Below are 24,836 nucleotides of genomic sequence, written 5' to 3'. Positions count from 1 at the left end.
AAATGCATGCACCCAGGGCTGAGAGAGACTCACTACACACGAGGATACTGAGACCCAAACTCCAAAAGCCTGAGCTCGGGTCCAGAGCACTGGTTCCTCTACAGCACCAGTGGGACACGTCAGAATGACTGGGAAGCTTTCAACACTACACCTACAGGGCCCCACTCAGAGTCAGAGGGTTTGGGGACACCCATGACCGGATGCAGAGGAGTGAATGCTCAGAGAGCAGGGATGCAGGGGGTCGTCATTCCTTGCCCTCCTTTTTTCACAGTTGTATATAACCAGATGATACATACAAAAACATAAAGTTCGCTTTTATTTATAATCAAATGGGTGCTATACTTTCAAGTGCCTAATTCCCACTTTAAAACTTCATGCTGCTGGTAAGCCAAGATACTACTTTTTTACACGTTAAATCCCACACTGGGCTTCAGGAGATAAATTATAAGAGAAAATAACTCACCGTCATCCCCCTTTGCCATGAGACCGGTAGCTCTGGTCTGCCAGGTATTGATGAGAGAAGGCAGCAAATCAGTGGACAAAAATCTTACAGGACAGACGCCTGGCTGAAATGCCAGACCCCACCCCAGAGGGGAACTGGCCCCTCTTAATCTAGAGTTATTCTCGGACCAGCATGGACAGCACCTAACCAGCCGTCTGCTGCAACGGAAAGCATTAACTGACACCCGTCGCAGAAGCAAAATCAGGTCGGGCAGTTTTCTTCGCAAAGCAAACGCGGCAGTGCACACAGTGTGTACAGCTTGTCCTCCAGCAAGGCTAAGTTGAGGAGACTTGAGTATCGAGGACAAAGGATTTAAGCCATTGATCAGGGTGCCACTGGGACTGGAATGAGAGGTGTTACCATAAATTCGCTATGACAGAAAGGGGCCCAGAGCTCGGCAAGGCTACGACAAAGGCCTCCTTTTCCTTGACAGCCCGGCCAGCTCTTCCCTGATGTGCTGCACAGAAACCTCATCTCTTTTCAGCTTTGCTCGCTTCAGTGCTTCCCGGTAGATCTCTTCTGCTTGTGCATATCGTTCTAAAATAACCCGGAAAGAAGGAAGAATAAAGAAAATGTATGTTTCACCATGATTCTGAAAGAGATTTTGAAGAGAAAGCACAAGTGATGGGACAAGTCTAGCTCATGGCATGGGGCCTTGTTTCACCCCGTGACCCCCGGGACCTCATGGAGCCCTTCCTGGCACACTCCAGTGGCTAAGGCCTTCGCCCACGGTGGTTCAGGTGAGAGACCTGTCGTTGCAGGTTTCTGAGCAGAATGGCAGAGTATGCCCATCAAGCTGCCCTGTCGCACGAGCTCCGTGAGGAACAAATTAAGCTGCGTGTGAGACATTTAGAAACCTGTAAAGCACTACAGAAACAAGGTGCCACTGCAAACGTTTCCACCTCGATGTGCCTGACAGGCCGGCAGGGCAGGACTACAGGCGGGACGTGAGCTGGGCCCGACGGCGCCTCCCCTGCGTCTCTCCCCACTGGCCCGTCGGCTCGGGAGCATCCTGTCCTCACTGCCCCCCTCAATGCCATGCACAGTCTTCTGATCCACTGACGCCCACCCCTCCCGAGGCCAGCCAGCCAGCCCGGCCCTGCGCTCCGCACCTCTGTGCATCAAGACCGCAGCCAGGTTAGTGAGCAGCACGTGGAGCTCAGGGTGCTCCACCTGTCTCGCCAGGTCTGACGCCCTCTGTGCGTGAACACAGGCCTCGTCGGAGCGGCCCTGCGCGTCCAGGGTGGTGGCCAGGTCACTCAGCAGCACGATGGTCTACACACGGGAGGAAACACAGGCAGCTGCTGCTTGCAAACACCTCCACGGCTCGAGAGTCAACGTGGAGTCTGACAAACTGTGGATACACTGAAGGGGTCGCCTTGCCTGGCAGTCCAGCAAAGGTCAGGGCGTCAGCAAGTCAGGTGCATTGATCATTCACACTGCACAACATCAGTCTGACCCTCTGGAAAATGATACAAGTCTAGACACTAGGTAACAGGGTGAATATTACTTATGAAGCTCACTAATTATCAAAGGAGAAGCAGCAAATGAAAAAGAAGTGACAGAATCTGATCCCCTTCTATTCAAGGTTCAGCACCCTTGAGAAGCTGGTCTCGGAGCCGTACTGTACTACGATGTCGCTCCTGTCTTCAGGAAGAAGAAGAGACCCACCACTGCTCCTGGGGAAGTTCCCACCGAGTCTACAAAACGCTGGCAGTAAGAGCTGCAGCCTTGCCTCCTCCTGCACTTCAGGCCCTGGTTCTAGTACCTGGTGACTTGAATTCCATGCCTGTCGTAGTCTTATTTCTCAACGATATCCCATGAAGGGGGTGCTCTGAACCCCCGTTCCTGAAGATAATTCAGAGTCCAGTAACTTGACCTGCTCATCTGCTCGCAGCCTTGGGGCATGTTTAGTCCAGTTAGAACTTTCATGTCCTAGGTTGGGGGTTACCAAGCATTCACAAAGTGATCCATTTCTTACCTCTTAAGACAAAACAGATGATTTCAATTCAATGTGTTTACCGTTCTAACAGAAGGCTCTGCATGCCGTGCTTAAATTCTGTGTCAGTGGTTTTAAATTTTGTTTAATGCAGTCCCACCGTCCTCTTCCCCCGGCATTTTATCGGTGGGGCTCAGGAGGTGAGGATCTGCGTGTGTTAACCTGTTCCTCATAAGATTTTCATAAGATTCAGTACCTAAAATACCATGCTGTGCAAACCAATCCTCACGTAAGCCCTGCTGGGCAGACACAGTAAGTCATCAGCAGCCTCAAATCCTTCTAGAAACAAGCAGTTGGGCGCAGGGGAGGGGTGGTCGGGCACGAGGAGGGGGATGTACCTGGGCCGCCTGCTGACCGTCCCCATTTCGTATTTCTGGATTCTGAAGCTTTGTCTTACAGCCCTTCTGTTCTCCTCCCTTACCTGTGGGTGTCTTTCTCCTAGTATTTCTTCAGAAATCTGCAGAGCTTTTTCATACATCCTTTGTGCCTGTGATGGCTGCTTGGAGAACAGAAGGTAGCGGGCATAGGTGTCTAGGCACATGCCCAAGAGGAGGTGGGTGTTGGCTTTCTCTTCCACTAGGAAGGAAATAAGAGCAGTGCTGGGATATAACCAGTATAGTACAGAAAGCGAGGCAGAGACGTGGCCAACCTGCCCTGATCATTTTTCTTGTTACCAAGACCCACACTGATTGTTGCACGTCACTAAAGAAGTACTCCTAACCTTATACTTTGTTACACAAAGGTGACAATTCAGGTGGATTAACATCTAAACTGGCTCCTGGACCCACCTGTGTGTGCTGGGGAAGGGGTGGAGCGTCTCCACACCAACAAGCAGTTGGTCACCAGCAGGGTATCTAAGAATCCAACTAAATTCTGACACCATCCACCCAGAGTCCACAGGCTAACCCGCTCCCCCGACTTCAGACGCAAGTCCGGGTCGTCACCTGTGCTTGTGAACAACTGGCTGTAAATCAGAGGTTCCCCAGGACTCCCTTCCTCGGGTTCAATTTGTTAGCTAGAGTGGCTCACAGATTACTAGATCACCGGTTTATAAAAGGCTGTAACTCAGGAACAGCCAGATGGAAGAGGCACAGGGCAAGGTGTGTGGGAAGGGGCCTGGCGCTTCCCTGCCCTCTCCAGGCACCACTGCCCCAGCACCGCCCTAAATCCCATCCTTTGGGATGTTGATGGCGGCTTCATTACAGAGGCACAACTGATTCAATCACTGGCCGCTGATTCACCTTCCAATCCCTCTTCCCTCCCTGGAGGTCGGGGCTAAGACTGAAGGTTCCAACCCTCTAATCCTGTGGCTGGCTCCACCTGCAACCAGCCCGTCCTTAGGTGCCATCCAAGTCACCTCATTAACATAACAGAAGACACTTTAAATCACTCCCAACACTTAGGAAATTCCAAGGATTTGGGAAACTATGAATAAAGGCCAAATATTTTTCGTCATCTGAATGACCAAATACATATTTCTTATAAAACACAATACTTCAGGGCTTCCCTGGTGGCGCAGTGGTTGGGAGTCCGCCTGCCGATGCAGGGGACACGGGTTCGTGCCCTGGTCTGGGAAGATCCCACATGCCGTGGAGCGGCTGGGCCCGTGAGCCATGGCCGCTGAGCCTGCGCGTCCAGAGCCCGTGCTCCACAACAGGAGAGGCCACAACACTGAGAGGCCCGCATATAGCAAAAAAAAAAAAAAAAAAAAAACACACAATACTTCAATATCCAATTAAATGATGTCTGAGTCCACACTTAGTTTCAAATTTTAATCTAATAATATTTAGCAGAACCAGGTGAAGATAAACTCAAAGAAGAATAAGTTAACAACAAGAAAAAGTCTAGGGCCAATGAAAAAGTTTTCAGGTATGAAAACAGCACTACAGAAAGGAACCAGAGAACACTCAGAATCCTGAAATGGGAAGTCACAAGCCAAATTTAAAGAACAGCTAATCCATTTTTTGAAGAACAGTAAAAGACTGCAATGATATGGCACCTTCCAACACACGCAAGAATTGACTACACAACGTCTGAAAAACAACAAACTTCAAACACCTAATGCCGTGTGAGAAGAACCAGAGAACAGACCTAGGGACCAGTAACTAAAAGCAACCTGCACAAGTAAAGACTCAGGAGAGATGATACAAAAAAATGGAAATGGTGATGAACTAGATCAAAGGAAATTTTGCAAACAGCTCAGCTGAAAGTAAATGTTTACACAAAGGACTTGAAAAAGAGGTGCCCTCAGATAATCTGTAACACAATTATCAGACACCCGAATGAAAGGGTTCAGACGGGTTTCTTTACCAGCAAAGGTATTCACACCAAATACCTTTCCTTCCATATCATCAAAGTTTCAGAAAAGTTACAAATGGGATAGAGAATTTAAAGACTATGTTACCAAGTAAGAGTATGACCAATTACTGAAGAGACAGTTTACATAAAACAATGCAAATAAAAATACCTACTGAAATAATATCTGAAGGTAAAAGTGAAAAAAAAGTTTTTCTTCAAGTAGAAATCCAAAGTTATTACTTTGGCCTAGTTATATACAAAAGGTAATGATAATCATTTTCTTAAAACCAAATTAGGAGTAGTTTTAAATAGATCACCTTACAAATTTATTTTCAAAAAATATAGATGAAAATTATTTTTATAAATATAGAAAGTATATATAAGTTTATGGATATAACCAATATAAAAAAGCAAAACGTGAGATGGCACCAAATAAACACCACATGTAAAGATACCATATTTCTCTTTTAAAAGGAAATGTTGAAACGAAAAAATATATCTCACTATGAGCACTCTTTTTAAAATGCTGAGCAAAAGCTTATAAAATCATCAGCAGTTTAAGATCCACACTATTGGGAGATAATGTAATGGACAAAGGTCCAGGTAAAGACAGACAAACCTCTGTGCTCTCTTCACTTACTAACAAAGGTCCAAGGAGATAAGCAATTTGTAACAGACTGAGAATATACAGATACACTAAAGTCCATGTTCTTGGAGAACATTTAAAAACAAAAATATTTACCATATACCAAAACTATCACAAAACAATGTATAAATTAATTATTCCAATTCTGGAAACTGTATATTTCAAATGTGACTACTGAATCATATTTCTGGAATGTGTGTTAATAAATTCTCTTTAGATACTTCTACATTAACAAAAGCATGCTCTTTTTACATTTTACAATTAGAAAATATGTTCAACACTATAACTCAAAAGTACAAGAATAAAGTGACAATTCTAGTAGAAAATTACCCCTGATATCCGTAATGGAAATTAAACTAGAATGGCAGAAAAGATAGTAAAGCTTTTTAGAAAGAATAACTGATGAGGTAAAATTTTAGCTGTAATATTTTGTCATTGTTAAGAAGAAAATACATTTTAAATTCGTAGCACATTCAAATCGTACTAACAAAAAAATGAAAAAAATTTTAAACAATATACTTCTCTAAAAGTAGGACCAAGGGAGAAATAAAGACTCCATAATAAAACCTTTATTAGCACACTGCCAAGTTAAAAGTTCACACTTTTAGTAAAGTACCAAAAAGAGCTCCTCTTCTAACTAATAACAATTAAAACATGGTTCTTTGAAATATTAATATAAACCCTGTTAGAAATTAGACAGGAACAAATCAGATAACCTAATAACAGCTGAGAAACAAACTGGGATCATTTATACAGAGCTTCCCCCAAAGGATTACTGGAATCTGAGGGGGAGGGAAGCATACTTATTTCTTCAAACTTCAGTTGTAAATAGTTCTTTTTCACAAATTATTCCTAGGAGAAAAAGATGAGCTACCTAAAATCAGTCTATGAAACAAACAAGATTCATCACAGAAATCTGTACTCAAAATATAAGCAAACTGAATTCTCAAATGCACAAAGGTAAACACACCAAGCAGTTTTTGTTCCAGGAATACCAAGAATGGCTCAGTCTACCTAACGTATCAGTGTATCAGATTAGGCGTGCATAAATGCAGACTAAAAGGAGTTTGGTAAGTGACTGGAGCAATTATATGCACTCAGGAAAACAGGAATAGGGACTCCCCATCAGTAAGAAAAAGAGCATCTAGAACTTAAGAAAACGTGAGCACGGGCATCTAGTTCCCCCGCCCACCACCAATAATAATCTAGGAAAGTCTACAGGGTCTTTGAACCTAAAGGTATTTGCCACCCAAGTTCGAGGAACATCCTAGAGTTTCTGCTAAGCTGAATCTCTCATTACCTAACCGATCACCCCATCGGCACTTCCCGAGACCACTAATGGGATCAGTGGAAGGAGTTTTTGGTTCCAGTAACATGACTGATAATCTGAAAACCCTTCTGCTTCAAATCTTATAACGAATAGCCTTTTACATGTACAGCTGAGTTCCCGAGAGAAGGAGATCCCAAGGGCCAGAAATTGGAAATAAGCTAAAACCCGAAGTGGAAAGCATGTGTGTTGATGCAGGAGAAGCCCAGTTCTGGTTGGTTCTGTGGGTGGCCTGAGTGTCTCTGAATCCAGAATTGGATTCTTCACCTTGTGCAGAACAGAGAACCAGATGTGAAGCCCCTGCATAAAACCAGGATGTTCCCCAGAGGCTGCAAGAGAAGCCTGAATGGCCAAAGAGGGATCTAGAAGGGAACAACGACTGCATGGAAAGCTGTATCACAGGCCTGTGCCCACGCAGTGTGACGTCTAAATCTGTATCATCCATTTAGGCTCGGACCCAAGTGCCCGGAAGAAACAAACAAAACCAGCCTGGAGACTCACTTCTCGAACCCCGCTGAAGATGAATTTATAACCCCAAGTATGTAAGCATGAAGATGCATCAGAAATGGAAATCAGCAGACAATAAAAAGGAGGTCTTCCCCTCAAGATAACTGAGTGATCCCAGACTAGAAACTAAGTAAGGCCAAATGCTGACTCAGACGTCAGGTATGCTCCACCTCAGAGCCTTGCACTGGCCGCCCCTCTGCCTGTAACTTTCCTCCCTCAGCGATGACCACTTGGCTTACTCACTCCCCTTCAGGTTTCTTACCAGTCGGGCCTTTCCTGACCCCTCTATATAATACTGTACTGCCCCACCTCTCCCCTAAATACATATTTCCTCATAAACTTATCTATGTAGCCCTTTATCATTTTTGGATATGTTATTAAGTTAGTGGATAGTGTTTATTGTGTGTTTTTCCTTCACTAGAAATTGAGGAGGCGTCCTTCAGGCTTTATTTACAGCTGTACCTCAGTGCCTAGTAATACGCCTGGCATGTCACAGGCATTCAATCAGTTATTTCTTGACTGACCGGTTGAATGAATGAACATATATAAAAAGAAATGACTAGAAACATGAAGGTACTGAACTAAATAAGGAAAATACAATAAAACTAAAAGTTTTAATTACAGAAGTAACAACACAACACTGCATATATCTATGAAAGCTCAGTACAGAGATGTCATTACAAACCAGTGAGAAACCGATGCACTAATAAAACAGTCCTCAGCTAAAATCCGTGCTTGAGGGAGGAAAGAATCATATCATTACCTCACACCATATTACAAATAAATTCCACATAATTGAAGACTAAATGTAAAAAAGCAAAATATTTAGAAGAGACTATCTTTCTGACCTTAGAAGAGTGAAGGATTTTATTAAACAAGACTCAGAAAACACAAACTATAAAGGAAAATATCAAAAGATTCTATTACATTCAATAGAATTAATCAATCTCTGTCAAATGCCCTAAAGTGCAAAGACAAGGTCACAAAGAGATAATGTAACCAACAAAATAGATGCTCAAAAAAAGATGCTCAAAGACATTAAGCTGAGAACTCTTTACAAATCATTCAGAAAAAGACAACCCTTCCAAAAAATAAGCAAAGGGGATAAAGAGACAGTTTTCAGAACAGGAAATCTGAATGGCCAATAAATACATGAAAAGATGTTCTGTATCTCACTAGTAATCAGAGAAACATGCACTGAAGCCACAATGACACTCCATCAGATCCACCAGATCATGCAAAAATTTAAGTCCAATAATAAAGATATAGAGCAACAAGAATGCTAACACACTGCCACTGAAAATGTAAACCAGTAAAAGCACTGATAAGAGATTTGGTAATGTCTAGTATTTGCACCCCGGCAATTCCACTCCTAGGTGTACCCCTAGGGAACATCCTGTATGTGTGCACAGAGACACAGGTCCAAGCATTATTTTCTACAGCAAAACAGGTAGAACCTACATGTCCATCAACAGGAGAAGTGAGTACATGCCCACAATGGGGTGTCAGGGCCACCTCTAGCTGTATCCCTCCTTTCCAGGATGGAAAAAAAGCACAACCTCACCCCTCACCCCCACCCCAGGGGCTAAGTAAAGAAAGTCATCCCTTCTGGACAGACAGACAGCGTGGCAAGCAAACAGGGCCTTTGTGTCAAAAAACCCTGATGCTTTAAGTATCAATCTGGATAAATCTCTGCAATATGATAAGTGAAAAAATAAACTGCAGAAACAATTGTACAGTATGATGCCATTCATAAAAAGTTTAAAAACATATTAGTCCATAAAAAGTTTAAAAACAATAAACATATTGTTTATTGATGTATACAAGTGTAATAAACAGGCATAAGAATGATAAAGACCAAAGCCAAGTAAATAGATGGTTTACCTGCTAGTTACATCAAGCAGGAGTACACAGGGGTTTAAACTCCCCCCTCCCTGCCCCAATCATCACCTGAAGCACATATGGTAAAATACTTAGACTTGACAAAGCTATGGGGAAAGTGTACAGGTGTTTGTTAAAGTCTCCACTCTTTATTTTTGCTTGAAATCTTAAACAAAACAAAACAAACATACCAGAAGAAGAAAAGGACAGAACTGACTTTTCTGAATAAGTCAATAATATGGAATACACACTGGAAAAATTCCCAAAATACAGACAAGAACCTGAGAGGAGAGAATAAATTTATATTACAGAACAGAGAAGAAAGAGTCCAACATACAGGTAAACGACACTCCTGAATAAAAAACCACAGCAAGGCAGAACTGTAGCAATAATCAAAGGTGCACTACAGAAGCTCAAGAGAACTGGATATTAAAATGAAGGGTCACCACAGACCAGGCAAAATTCATAGACACCAACCCCCTAACCTTATGCTAAAAATCTTCTGACACCTACAAAGTAACCAGGCAGGAGAAAACAGGTTATTTACAAAAGAAGGCAGAGCTTCCCTGGTGGTGCAGTGGTTAAGAATCCACCTGCCAATTCAGGGGACACGGGTTTGAGCCCTGGTCCGGGAAGATCCCACATGCCGCAAAGCAACTAAGCCCGTGTGCCACAACTAGTGAGCCTGCACTCTAGAGCCCTCAAGCCACAACTACTGAGCCCACGTGCCACAACTACTGAGCCTGCGAGCCACAGCTACTGAGCCCGCATACCACAGCTACTGAATCCCACGCACCTAGAGCCTCTGCTCTGCAACAAGAGAAACCACGACAATGAGAAGCCCGTGCACCACAACGAAGAGTAGCCCCCACTCGCGGCAACTGGAGAAAGCCTGTGTGCAGCAACGAAGACCCAACACAGCCAACAAATGAATAAATTTATATATAAAAAAGAAGGCAGATAAGTTGGCCTCAGAATTCTCTGCAAAAAGTCCCACTAGAGGGGCTTCCCTGGTTGAGAGTCCGCCTGCCAATGCAGGGGACACGGGTTCGTGCCCCAGTCCGGGAGGATCCCACATGCCGCGGAGTGGCTGTGCACGTGAGCCATGGCCACTGAGCCTGCGCGTCCGGAGCCTGTGCTCCACAACGGGAGAGGCCACAACAGTGAGAGGCCCGCGTACCGCAAAAAAAAAGTCCCACTAGATCTAAAATTCCAGAGCACAGAGAAAAAACAAGTGGGGAGAGGTAGGAGAATGTTAAATTGTAGTCACTTCATCTTACAGAAGAAACTGAAAACAATTTTTTTTCTGAGTCAAATATGTCTTTTAGAAATTTTTAGGTTACCCTTTAATAGAACTGGAGACCATAGATGTGCCTTCCTTTCAAAATATAAATGGAGGTTTAGTGAGAAAATCGTCCCTGTAAGAGGGACTTGAAGGGACTTCCCTGGTGGTGCAGTGGTTAAGAATCCTCCTGCCAATGCAGGGGACATGGGCTCGAGCCCTGGTCCAGGAAGATCTCACATGCCATGGAGTAACTAAGCCTGTGCACCACAACTACTGAGCCTGCGCTCTAGAGCCTGTGTGCCACAACTACTGAGCCCGTGTGCTGCAACTACTGAAGCCCATGCGCCTAGAGCCCATGCTCTGCAACAAGAGAAGCCACTGCAATGAGAAGCCTGCGCACCGCAACAAAGAGTAGCCCCCGCTCGCTGCCACTACAGAAAGCCCGAGCGCATCAACGAAGAACCAACGCGGCCAAAAATAAATAAATAAATTTATTTTTTAAAAAAAGAGGGACTTGAAAATATAAGAAATAACAAAAATGGAAAGCTTTTAATGTAAAAAATTAGACCAAATATCACTTTCAATTCTAACTTTAAATAGGTTTTAAGATTCTCTACCACAAGACAACAATACTCAGATTAGGTTAAAAAAAATCCAAACACAGCCTTCTACAAAACACATACTGAAAACAAAATTACTCAGAAAGTTTAAGAGTAAGATACAGTCAACAATGTAAAGCTAAAGTTTGTGACAAATACCTTAAGTAGGAAAAAAAGAATCACTTTTCTGATGAAAGGGTAATTCACAATGAAGATATATATATCCGGGGCTCTAAACAGCATAGAAATATGTATAAGAAAAAACTCACAAAAACAGAAGTTCTGTCTAGAACTAGACAGAAACAGAAGACCTGAACAGCACTGTAAATACACCAACTAGACCTGACAGATGTCTACAGAGCACGTCTCCCAGTGGCTAAGGGACATACTCTTCTCAAATGCATATGCAGCATTCCCTGGAATAAGCCACATACCAGGCCATGAAACAATTCTCAGTAAAATGTAAAAGGACTGAAATCATACAAAGCATGTTCTCTGACCATAATGGAATGAACTTAAAAATCAACAACAGAAGGAAATTTTGGAAATTCACAAATATATGGAAATTAATCAACACATGCCAAAATATCCAAAAGATCAAAGAAGAAATCACAAGAAAAATTTTTGAGATACATGAAAATAAAAACACAACATACCAAACTTTATGGGATGTAGCTAACACAGTAGAAGGAAATTTATAGCTGCAAATGCCTACATTAGGAAAGATCTTGAATCAACAACCTAATCTTCTACCTAAGAAACTAGAAAAAGAGCAAAATAAACCCCACAGCAAGCAGGAGAGATACAAAAGATTAGAGTGGAAATAAGGGAGGTAGAAAACAACAAAAAAATTAGAGAAAATGAAACCAAAAGGTGGCTCTTTGACAAGGTCAACAAAATCGACAAAAAACAGGAGAAACTATGAATAAAAGAGTCAGGAAGGCCCTTCATAATGAAGAGTGGTAAACACAGAGGAGCTAAACCATTTAATAAACTAGGTTAGAGCAGATGCACCACATTCCAGCAGACTCCTTCAAAGTCCTCAATGAGTCTCAGTCTCAATCCTAGAGCATGTAATCCCCATAACAACGCCGTAAGGCACATTCTGTTTTCTTATTGTATGGATGAGGAAACTGAGGAGGGGATAAGTAACTTGTCTAGCCCCACTGCTGTTCTAAATGGAAAAGCCAGAATTCCAACCAGGCGCCAGACTTCAGGCACTCATGAAACCAAATATGCCACCAGAAATACTTCAACTCTCCAGAAGTGTTTTACTTAAACTATGAAAATGAATGAAACTCTCATCTCAAGGAGAGGAGGAAGGAATGGAAAACTCTCTTAAAAAAAGGAAATAGGGGGCTTCCCTGGTGGCGCAGTGGTTGAGAGTCCGCCTGCCGATGCAGGGGACGCGGGTTCGTGCCCTGGTCCGGGAAGATCCCACATGCCGCGGAGCGGCTGGGCCCGTGAGCCATGGCCGCTGAGCCTGCGCGTCCGGAGCCTGTGCTCCGCAACGGGAGAGGCCACAACAGTGAGAGGCCCACGTACCGGAAGAAAAAAAAAAAAAAGGAAATAAATCCACAAAATTAAAAACTGGGAAAGGAACATGATCCTGAATACATAACAGAATATTGTTAAGTTATGCTTTACAAATATAATTCCAAAGTAAGTTTCTTTCAGGAAAATACAGGTCTCCAAAATTCTTTCACCCATGCATTCACTTATTCAACAGGTATTTATTTAAGCTGTGGTCTTGGCACTATCCTAGGTACTGAAATCAACTCAAGAAAATGGAAGAAACTTAAATGTATAAGTAACCAAAGAAAGAAGAACAAAAGCTGCCAGAGAATCAACTCTAAAGGAGATCTGAGCCATGTGGTTTCATAGATCCTACAACTTCCAAGGACTAGATCACTCCATATAATACCCCACACCTATCCCAGAAAACAGAAAGCATGCCAGTTCATTTTATCACATTAATACAATCCTGTGATGAGAAGCTCAAGAAATACACTATGGATCTCACAAAACAAAATAAATGTGAAAGTCTAAATAAAATATGAGCATTAACTATTACCCAGCAGCATACCGAACAATTAACCAGTTACCGGCAAGCCTGACTTGCTCCACACATAATAATACATCTTCTCACACGGTCTTGCACCAAATCAGATACAAGACAAAGTTGTCCAGCACCACTGTTACTTAATGTTCTCCGGTTATGGCCAATGAACTAAATTTAGTAAGGAGAGGGAGTAGGGACACAGAAGTATAACTATCTGAAAAAAGACAATTATCATGACCTCCCAAGTCTTTAATTATATATCTGGAAATAGTGTGAATATCAACTCAAAAGCAAATAGTTTAGTAAGGTGTCCATTTAGAATCAAATGTAACAAAACAGCTGTCAGATCTACCTCAAAGATCTGTAAGGAGAAGCAGACCACGTCCCTGAACAGGAAGACAGCGTGACGAGAGCAGAGCTGCCGTTGGTCTCAGCCACTTTCCTCACATGATTCAAGCAGACGGGGTTCCGAACCTCTGTTAGGAATGGATCCTGATCAGTTTTAGCCAATCATGCTAATACCACTTCTCTTGCCAAGGACTGGGTTAGAAATGCCATGTAACCCAATCTGGCCAGCAAGAAGCAAGCATAAATCTAGGTGGGGACTTCTAGGAAAAATTACCTTGATTCTAAGAGAAACATGCCAGAAGTGGACACTGTCGTTTCTGGATGAGATTCCTGGGATCTGACGGTCACTTATCAACCAAAAGGAAAGCATGGAGAGAAAGCCAGCACACTGAGAGTGTCAGTGAGGATGGGGAGACCATGTCCCTCAGGACTTCAGTGAGCCATAAAGCACTGCCCCCTTTCACTAAACTGCCAGTCACATGACATAATAGTGTCCTCACAGCTAAACTTCATTTAGTTGAAATTTTTTGCTATTTGTAGTCAAATGCTAACTTATTCAGATGGCAACCTCCCCAAACTAATTTATAAACATAACACAAATCTAACAATTCATTCTCAAAGCACTTTGGGGGGCAAACAGAAAGATCTAAAATTCACATGAAAAATATCTAAAATTCATGTGGAAATTGAGTGAAAACTAAATGGGAAAAAATTCTGCAAAAGAAGTATGTGTGAGACCAGTATCACCATGTAACTCAAATGATAACACCTGATTCAGACAACATACACTGTTATGAGTCATCAGATGAATAAATCAGAATGGAAAACCTTAAAAGAAACCCAAGTATATACTAACTAATATAAGCACATAATGATGATAGATTATTATCTTTAAGAAAGCAGTTACCAGGGACTTCCCCAGTGGTGCAGTGGTTAAGAACCCGCCTGCCAATGCAGGGGACACGGGTTCGAGCCCTGGTCCGGGAAGATCCCACATGCCGCAGAGCAACTAAGCCCGTGCACCACAACTACTGAGCCTGCACTCTAGACCCCGCGAGCCACAGCTACTGAAGCCCGCGTGCCTAGAGCCCGTGCTCTGCAACAAGAGAAGCCACTGCAACGAAAAGCCCGCACACCACAACGAAGGGTAGGCCCCTGCTCGCCGCAACTAGAGAAAGCCCGTGCGCAGCAATGAAGACCCAATGCAGCCAAAAATAAATAAATAAAATAAATTTATTTAAAAAAAGAGACCCAATTTAAAAAACAAATCAGGTTACAAAGAAGTCATGTACAGTGTGACTCCTCATTTGCTTATTAAAATGTAAATAGCTAGAGGAAAACAAGCCTAGAAAGACATACACCAAAAGATAAACAGGGGTTCTTAATACAATTATGAGTGATCTTTATTTTCTTCTTAATGCTGTCTGAAATTTTCTTCAACACCCTCGTATTGCTTTTGGAGTCAGAAAAGACTGCTTTATACTCTGAAGCAACTGTCTACAGTCAATGTATAAATGAAACATAGCAAGAGTGTGGATAGTTCAAAAGTGACTTATTTGACAGCTAGAAGTTGTTTTTACATCTTTTGTGAATTTCTTCAAAGCACTTCCATACTGCAGTGACATTTTCAGTGTTTGCTGGGCCCTTTCACTCAGCAATTATTACTGAGCCTCTATTATGTAGCAGGCAGTACTCTAGGTCCTAGGGATTTAGCAGTGACAAAACAGATGAAGGCTCTTTCCCTCTTTGATAGGGAAGACAGACACTAAAAACGCTTGAACAAAAATGAACTTCAGCAGCGATACAAGCACACAACGCACACACACCTACTTCCCAGGGTGACGAAGCAGAGGAGGAGAGGGGTTCAGAAGGCGCGCAGGTGGGAAGACTGGCTGGCAGGCTGGCCTCCGAGCAGAGGCCTGGGTGAAGGCCACTGGCCACGGAGACAAGAGCAGGCACGAGGCCCCGAGGCGGCACTGAGCTGGGGATGCACAACAGCGAGAGAAGAGCCGGGTGGCGAAGGTGGAAGGATGGTGTCAAACAGGCGGTGGTGGTGGGGGGTGGGCAGTAAATCCTCTGAGGGAATGAAGGGAAGCAGGACAAGCTGTGAGGAGGTGATTACAGTAGTCCAGGCAAGAAGCAAGGATGGCCTGGACCAGAGCGGTGGGGCAAGAGGCTGAGACGTGGAGGCATTTTGATGGCTGATTCAGTACAACTTGCTGGTGAATTACACGTAGGAAATGAGGACGAAATCACAGATGATGCTTAGGTTCTTGGCCAAAGCACCGGGTGAATGGTGGTGCCATTTACAAAACGGGCTGCCTCGTGAGAAACCAGTTTGTGCGGGGCAGAAACCAAGTGACCCATTTCGCGGGGAGGGGCACTACAGGGGTTAGGGAGTAAGAGGTACAAACTATTCGGCAAAAAATAAGCCCCAAGGATACACTGTACAACTGCACAACATGGGGAACATACAGCAAGTATTTTATAATAACTACAAATGGAGTATAACCTTTAAAAACTGTGAATCACTATACTGTATGCTTGTAACATATAATATTAGACATCAACTATATGTCAACAACAAAAAAGTTAAATCAATGCAGGAAAAAAAAAAGAGAGGCCCATTTCGAACATGTTAAGTGTGAGATGACCGTTAGGCATTCAGGTCAGGATGTCAGGTAGACAATCTTACCCACGGGTCTGCAGCTCACATACAGGCTGGGGCTGAAGGTGTAAAACTGATATTTAAAGGTATGGGACTAACTGCTGTCTCCTAGGGTGTGAGGGCAGAGAGAAAAGGGAAGTGGGCCAAAGACAGCCCTGAGGCCCGCAACCTTTACAGGTGACCCGGGGAGGGCAAGGGACCAGTGAGATGTCCCAGAACCAAGCGAATGAAGGGTTTCCAGTAGGAGACAGTGATCACCTGGGTTGAGCTGCTAGTTAGCAGAGCTGGTAAGATAAGGATTGAGAACTGGTGACCTTAATAAGGGGGGCTTCAGTGGAGTATGAAGGAGGAAAACAGTTATGTTCAAGGGAGAACTGGAAGACCCGTGAGTACAGAAAACTCTTTGAAGCCGTATGTACTGCTTTAGGGACAACAGAGTTGGCCGCTGTATCTCTAGCATCATGCTAGCTCTAGGCAAAGAGGAAGTGTGAAATTAGAGCTACTGCATGAATGGCAAATCTGAAAATTCCCAATACTTCAACCCACATTAAGAAACCCGAATGCGTATGAAAAGATGCTCAACATCATTAGAGAAATGCACATCAAAACTACAATGAGGTACCTACCACCTCACACCAGTCAGAGAGGCCATCATTAAAAAGTCTACAAATAAATGCTGGAGAGGGTGTGGGAAAAGGGAACCCTCCTACACTGTTGGTGGGAATGTAAGTCGGTGCAGCCACTGTGGAGAACAGTACAGAGGTTCCTCAGAAAACTAAAAACAGAGCTGCCATATGATCCAGCAATTCCACTCCTGGGCATATGTGCAGATAAAACTATAATTCGAAAAGACACACGCACCCCTCTGTTCATAGCACTATTCACAATAGCCAAGACATGGAAACAACCTAAATGTCCATTGACAGATGAATGGATAAAGGAGATGTGGTACATAGACACAATGGAATATTACTCAGCCATAAAAAGAATGAAATAGCGCCATTTGCAGCAACATGAATGGACCTAGAGATTATCATACTAAGTGAAGTCAGTCAGAAAGAGAAAGACAAATACCATATGATACCACTTATACGTGGGATCTAAAATCTGACACAAACTAACTTATCTGTGAAATAGAAACAGACTCGTGGGCTTCCCTGGTGGCGCAGTGGTTGAGAGTCCGCCTGCCGATGCAGGGAACACGGGTTCGTGCCCCGGTGTGGGAGGATCCCACGTGCCGCGAAGCGGCTAGGCCCGTGGGCCATGGCCGCTGAGCCTGCGTGTCTGGAGCCTGTGCTCCGCAACGGGAGGAGCCGCGGCGGTGAGAGGCCCGCGTACCGCAAAAAAAAAAAAAAAAAGGAAAGAAAGAAACAGACTCGTGGTTGCCAAGGAGAGGGGGTTGGGGGGAGGGATGGACTGGGAGTTTGGGGTCAGTAGATGCAAACTATTACATTTAGATGGATAAACAACAAGGTCCTACTGTAGAGAACAGGGAACTATAACCAATCTCCTGGGATAAACCATAATGGAAAAGAATATTAAAAAAGAATGTCTATATGTGTAAAACTGAGTCACTTTTGCTCTACAGCAGAAATTAACACAACATCGTAAATCAAGGATACGAAGGAAGGAAGGGAGGGAGGGAGGGAGGGAGGGAGGAACCCAAATGGCTGAGAGCCAGAGTGTCCCGCCCGCCCCATTCTGTTCCCAGCATGACTCTTCATGCTCTTCCCTCCACAATGAGGACAAACAGACAAAACATGAGCTTCACTTCCTCTCTCATATCTGGTGGACACTGGGGACCAAAGGTACTTAATTAGCATTGTGACTGGTAGCTGAACCAAGAGACAAGAGAAAAAAACTTCCCTTTCTGCTCCCCAATTTTCCAGAGATGATATATAATAAAAACCAACAGATATATTATGAAGATGTCACCACAGGGTTAAAAACAACAACAACCAGTGGTCAAGTCATTTAAAGAAAATATCTAATTCCAAACCCTCCGAGACCTTAGAAACAGCCACAGCTTCCAAAGTGAGTGACTTTCCCTCCCCCAACTCAGACACCTTTCTGTTTCCTTTACCACAGCCTAAGAGTGAAGCCCTTTGTGGCAAAAAAGGCAACTGTCCAAAAAATAGTCAGGTTTCCCTACCTGACAAAGTGTCTTCTGATAATTCCTTTTCTCTTTCAATTTTTCCCTCCAGAGTTGAAATGCAGAACTCATAGCCAGCAAGAGCCAGTTCCTGTCTGTAAAGCAAAGAGCATCAATCAGCTGCACACCTTTCACAAAGTGCTCTTCCGTCCTCATTCGTCCAGCTCGGGTTTACATTATCAAGTCTAAGACAGGAAGAGGGAACTGTGTTTAAAGTCTCTAAGAGGTGTCAATCTGCGCTTTCTCAAGAGTTTGGGAGGGCTTCCCTGGTGGCGCAGTGTTTGAGAGTCCGCCTGCCGATGCAGGGGACACGGGTTCGAGCCCCGGTCCGGGAAGATCCCACATGCCGCGGAGCGGCTGGGCCCGTGAGCCATGGCCGCTGAGCCTGTGCGTCCGGAGCCTGTGCTCTGCAACGGGAGAGGCCACAACGGTGAGAGGCCCGCGTACCGCAAAAAAAAAAAAAAAAAAAAAAAGTTTGGGTTTTTTTTGGTCACCTAATTAACGTAAACTTAAGACAGAGTTTCAATAACCGACGTGACCAGCCGTTCCCTCACCTCCCACTAACACAGCTCAGAGGGGTCAGCTCCTCCACGTGTGAGAGCCTCACCCCTGCTCGAAGTGACACACCACCCACGGAGGCGAGGGCCCCTGCAGTAAGGATTCTAACTGCTGACCTCACTCGGGTTCTGGAGGTCCGTTAGCTCTACACTTCTCCCAAGCTACAGGTCTTTGATGCAAGTTTCTTTTACAGAAAGGGAACTCCTAGCTAGGGCACTAGAAGGCATTTAGCCCCACTGTCAGGACCTCAGTCAACTGGAGAGGACACCCAGGCAGCAGGGAGACTGACTCTGGACAGAACAAGGGTCATCTGCTGGTTTCTACAGAGACGCACAGAAACACGACATAAACTCCGTCTCCATCCACAAGCTCAGCCCTGGTTTCTGCTCTTCCATTTTGGCTCTTAGCTTCTCACCACAGGTGGCACTACCAAGCTCACCTCTTCTCCTCTCGTGCTTTGCCAGATGACCCCACTGTTCTACTGTTCTCAGAAGAACCAAACCTTGGCAGGAGGGACCCTATCCGATCAGGGCACGGAACGGGGGAGGCTGCCCACAAGGCATCCTGAGTCGCAGCAAAATGTCTACCAACGACCCCTCCCAACTTGTATCAGCCTTTCTCAGCCTCAGGGCCTGGCCTGGCTACACATTTCCTGGTCTCATGAGTTTCTTAATAAATCAAAATGAAAAAACACTTTTGAGTAACTTCCAGGCAAACTACTAGTGGGTACTGCACAGCTTTCACCTCTCAAGAGACCACGGATGTGTCTTACCCTCCACTGTTACTATCTTTGGGCTGCTTCTCACCCTGGGAGTTCATACCCCATCCGCAGCTAGTCCTGTTGGTCACCCGTCCAGGGAGACTGACGAGGCTGCAGCGCTCCCCTGCATGGACCAACCGCAAAGCTCCTCTAAGGACTCGAAGTCAGAGCCCCTCAGAGGCCCTGGCCCATCTAGTGCCCAACCAAATGCCAGGAGATGGACTGGGTTCTGCTGAGACGGAAGGAGCTGCTGACTAGAGCAGCAGGGACCAGTGCCAGAGCCCGTGGCCTCAGTGAGCACTCTTTCTACAGCACTAGGCTTGGTATCATTCCAAACTTCTGGTACCCAACTTCTGCAGCAACGATAAAGCAAAGGAAAAGCCAGGCTTACTTAGGTCTTTCCTTAAATTTACCCCAAAATAGAACTCTCTAGAGGAGCTCTCTGCTTATATCCTAGGGTTTCTTCTTTGAACCCCACCTAGAGAAGGAAGGTACCAGGCCTCTCTCATCCGCGGCACACACCCGGGTTGTCCCCTAAAGACTTTCCCGTGTACCCGCAGACTCTTCCTTCTTTGTAACAACTTAGACTCATCTAACACGTTCAACTCAGCACTGCTTTCTGTCCCACCTGCAGGTCTCTCCTCCACTCCTAGGTATTGCTTCCTAAAACCTAGCTACCAGATCATCTCTACGGGCTTTAAAAGCTGCCCGCTAAGCTAGCCACTAAGACATTCCCACAGCAACGCTCTCATCATTTAACTTTATACCTAACTTCCTAGTTTGTTGATCCTTAAACCAGCAAAATACATTATCCCCAGAAGCCTTTACAGTGCTCCCTCCTCTCCAAGGAAAAGCTAAACTAAGGTTCTAAGTACAACTTCCCTTCCCAGTTCAAGTAGGAACAGAAAACTTGACTAGATTTGTCACGGTGCAGCCAGAGGTATGAGGGCTGCATGTCCCACTCAGCAGGCTAATGGAAACAGCAGGGGCAAACCCAGAAAAGACTCAAAATTTCAAAGATGAGGGACGGAGCACTATGAGTGTGACACCTAAGTTTTGGAGACCCAGGTGATTAGCAGGTAAATGAAAAGTATGCAACATCCCAGGGTCAAAGTTTTGCCCACAGCCCTACTCCTTGACTGCTTCCACACCTAGATTCTGACTATACTTACCTATTCTGAGCAGCATAAATAGTGGCCAGCCTTAGAGAGATTTCTATTATTGCATTGTCTTCCTGTTGGGAAAAGAAAAATGAAGGAAATTCGTAACAAGTAAAATTTCCTCATGGGATATTTCAGATCAACTTCTAGACTGACTTTGACCTGAAAGCCATAGTCTTTAGACTTTTGGAGGAATCAGGGAACTGTGGATTCCTCAGGTACCGTGCTTTTGCGTGAATGAAAGACTGGCAATTTTTATACCAGTCTTAGGGAAAAAGAATTCCAACTCTTTGGCCAAAGCACACATCAGGGGTGGGTGGAGTTTACAGGAAGTAAGACTTTTGAAAACTGCTTCAGCTAGGGAGCAATCCTACGTCACGTCCTTACCTGTTGCATGCCCCCTCCAAGCAGGTAACTCATTGTTGCTTTAAAAAGTTTTTCCGCCTAAAAGCACAAGGAAAAGATTTTTGTTTTATTTGGGTCCCCTATCCAGATGACCCTGGATTCTAAGTACTAGTCTGAAAAACTTGAAAAACACAACACGCGCGCACACACACACACACACACTCTTACACTCACATATACAAAGAGAAAGGTAACCTTGTGGTGGGAAAACAGACTAAAATACCAGGACTGCACATCCTCTGGGCACCTTGAAAACTATTCTGTGATGAGTAGAAACCAACTTCATAAATTAACTTCCCTTCCAAACCCACTGTGGCAGAGACTGGAAACTATCCCCTAATATTCACCCTCCTCTCCATCTTTTTAGTTAGACTCTCCTCAATTTTTACCAGGTCAAGCCTCCTTTGCAGTTAGGTGTGGTCACATGATGAAGCTGTGGCCAAGAGATGCATGCAGAACGAATGTGAACAATCTCTAAATCACACTTTATAAGGAAGTTGCTTGCCCTCCATCCTCTCCTTCTTCCTTCCTGTAGGCTGGAGGTGAGCCAGCTCTCTTACGCAGATGAGGACCTATCTTAGAAGGAGCCTGGGCTTCTGGGCCACTTCATGGAGCAGAGGTACCTACCCATCTTCAGGGTTTAGCTACCTCTGGATTAATGCATTAAAGGGAAATATGCTTCCTTCTTATTTGAGTCACTCTATTTTGGGGTCTCTTTGTTACAGCAGCTTAGCCTGTACCCTTACTAACAGAGGTTCCTTCAGGCTAGCCCTTCACAAATTCATGACATTACAAAGTGATTTACTTACATTTTCAAGCTGGCCCCGCATAAATGCTAAGTTGGCCATCTGAAAATTAATTACAAGTTGTTTTTCAGTTTAGAGCATTGTATTCCTACTTACTTCAAAACGTTTAAGCTAAAGACTCCCCTTTGCTTTCACCCTCTAGCTAAAAAAATAGTCCAGAGAGAAAAGTATGTCACTGATCTGCCAGTAGCAAAGTACAGCAACGGTGTGAGAACAAATACGCGCACAGACTTTGACGATGACAAACCAAATCTAGATCCACTCTTCACTGAAGAAACAAATATTAATGATATTCATTTCTTTTCTGTCTGGGATTGAGGCGTCTTGTGACACCCCAAGAGTAATAAAAATTGAAACCAAAAGAAAACTTAGTAAAAACAAAACCCAAAGAGCTTCAGGGCCTGCTGCAGGTCAGGAACATGAATCAGGAGCCTAACCACCCTTCTCCTGCATCCACCCTTAATCATCAACGGCTCAGAATGGTGAGAGGAGTTACCAAATCGTAAGTGTAAGTGATGGCCTTCTTGTTATCACTCTTATAGGCAAGACGAAGAGCATCATGCAAAATCAGCTCTGCCTCTGCTGGCTCATCTTTCATGATGCACAACTGAAAAGAGAAAACAAAGAAAATAACAGAAAATGAAATATAAAGAAAGCCGATGCCTGTGCTACCACACGGAAGTGGGTACAGCTATATATCCCAACACACAGAAGGAAGTTATTTATTCATTCGTCACATACTGACTGAATTCCTACTATGCACCAGGCATTATGTCTACAATGGTGACAGGGAGTTCAGCCTCCCCTGCAGCTCTGGCCACATGACAAAACTCTGGCCAACAGATGCAGGCAGCAGGAATGTAAGTAATTTTTATCAAATCTTATAAGGAAGTTGCTGGCCCTACATCCTCTTTCTTCCTGCAGGCCGGAAGTGACCCTGTAGGACAAGTAAGCTTAATGACAACTAATGATAAAAGCTAGCAAGAAAAGCAACAGAAAGGAACAATAAGGGGTCCTCCTGAATGGGAGTCAGAGAAGACTTTCAAGGAAGTGACAGTTAAACTGAGGTAAGAAGGAAGAGAAAGAGTCAACCAAACAAGGAATTGTGAGGAAAATGACCCAAACAGAGAGTAGGGAACGAGCAAAGGCCCTAAGGCCGAAGAAAATGGTTTTTCAAAAGCCAGTCAAGGGCTTCCCTGGTGGCGCAGTGGTTAAGAATCCGCCTGCCAATGCAGAGGGCACGGGTTCGAGCCCTGGTCCAGGAAAATCCCACATGCCACAGAGCAACTAAGCCCGTGAGCCACAACTACTGAAGCCCGCGCGCCTAGAGCCTGCGAGCCACAACTACTGAAGCCCGTGTGCCTAGAGTCCGTGCTCCACAACGAGGAGCCACCACAGTGAGAAGCCCGCGCACCACAACGAAGAGTAGCCCCTGCTCGCCGCAACTAGAGAAAGCCCACGCACAGCAACAAAGACCCAACACAGTCAAAAATAAATAAATAAATAAATAAAATAAAAATAAAAAGAACTAATTAACTCCTTCTAAAAAAAAAAAACTCAAAAATGAAAGGAAACAGATGTGAAGGGAGGATGGTGAGCCTGACGATGATTGCCAAATAGGTAGGCAATGTAGGGTGGATCCTGTAGGGTCTCACAGGCCACGGCAGGAAGCCTGGGTTCTATCACAAATGCTGTGGGAAGTCATTCAAGGTTTATGGGCAAGGAAGTGATATGATCCGATTTACATTTAAAAAATCACTCTGGCTGCTGCACGAAGACTGGGTGGCAGGGGGCCAACAGGGCAGACCAGACTCGGAGTTAGGAGGCTGCAGCAGCGTGACCAGGGTGACAGCAGGAGAAACAGAGAAAAGGGGGCAGATTTGAGAAATATTTTGGATTTGGTGGCAAAATCCAAAGAGGATCTGTTGCTGGACTCGAAGTATATCAGGAGGTGGTAGTTAGGGACCCCAAGTTTTAAGAATGACTATGAAGCGTCCAGGCTGGAAATCTAGGCAGGTAGCAGTAAAGAGGAGACGGTGAAGGGAGGTGTCGGGGGGGGCACTTAAGATCAGGGGTTAGTCTGGGGCAGGTGAAGCCTCAAAGAGGAGCTGGCACGTCGGCACACCCCGCAGTCTGCGGGCATCAGTGTGGACGTTGTTGGGCAGGTGGCGGCAGTCAGCCTAATGGAAGAGACGCGATAACCCGGGGAGGGGGAGAGAAGGACCAAACCGCGCACAGCCCGCATTAAGCTGCACCATCAGGACGCCACACGTGTGCACAGTTCTCCGGGCCGGCGCTCTCACCCCCAACGGTGGCTAACTCGCTGCCCCCGGCGCCGCCTCCACCTGCACTGAAGACGCCGGGCCTCCGTCCACCGGTGTCACCGTCACTGCAGGCCCTCACCTTGGCTCGCTTCAGCAGCTGGATGATCTCGGCCTCGGCGTCCCCGGCCGCCGCCCCGCCCGCGCCCTGCCGCTCCTGCTCCGCCGGGGCGGGCCTCGAGGACCAGGCGAGCGCTGCGGGAAGGGGCGCTGAAGTCACCGCGCCCGGCCCGCCCGGCCCGCCCAGCCCGCGGGCCCGCGCCCCTCACCTGCCAGCAGCGGTAGCAGGCCCGGGCCCAGGCCGCGCGGCACCTCTCGGCATGGCGGCACGGTCGCCGCGGGCGCTCGGCCTCCCGCCGGCCCCGGCAGCAGGCGCGCCGGGCGGCCCCGGCCCCGCCGCCCCGCCACCCGCAGGAGGCCTAAGGCCAGGCCCGCGCCCAGGAGTCGGTACATTGCCGCCCGCGTCCTCTGCAGACTGCGGCCCGATGCCCGGAAGTCCCGCCCAGGAAGTTCCGCCCCTGGCGTCGAGCGCCCGCCGATTGGCTGGGACGC

At 45.4% G+C, this 24,836-nt stretch overlaps 1 protein-coding gene across 1 annotated transcript; it reads right to left on the bottom strand.

The window, feature by feature from the left end:
• Window positions 1–293: 293 nt before the first annotated feature.
• On the bottom strand, window positions 294–24,737 carry TTC19 (tetratricopeptide repeat domain 19; the record flags this gene model as incomplete). Its single annotated transcript, XM_079725441.1, has 10 exons — window positions 294–1,039; window positions 1,615–1,777; window positions 2,923–3,077; window positions 18,275–18,369; window positions 20,765–20,826; window positions 21,140–21,196; window positions 21,967–22,005; window positions 22,460–22,570; window positions 24,367–24,479; window positions 24,554–24,737. The coding sequence occupies 10 exons, from the start codon at window positions 24,735–24,737 to the stop codon at window positions 906–908; spliced, it is 1,113 nt and encodes a 370-aa protein (XP_079581567.1). The 3' UTR covers window positions 294–905.
• Window positions 24,738–24,836: the final 99 nt, after the last annotated feature.

This window comes from Hyperoodon ampullatus (genome assembly GCF_949752795.1).
Source record: "Hyperoodon ampullatus genome assembly, chromosome: 19".
NCBI lineage: Eukaryota > Metazoa > Chordata > Mammalia > Artiodactyla > Ziphiidae > Hyperoodon > Hyperoodon ampullatus.
The sequence above is the reverse complement of the archived record's forward strand: the minus strand, read 5'-3'. Positions and strand labels throughout refer to the sequence as shown.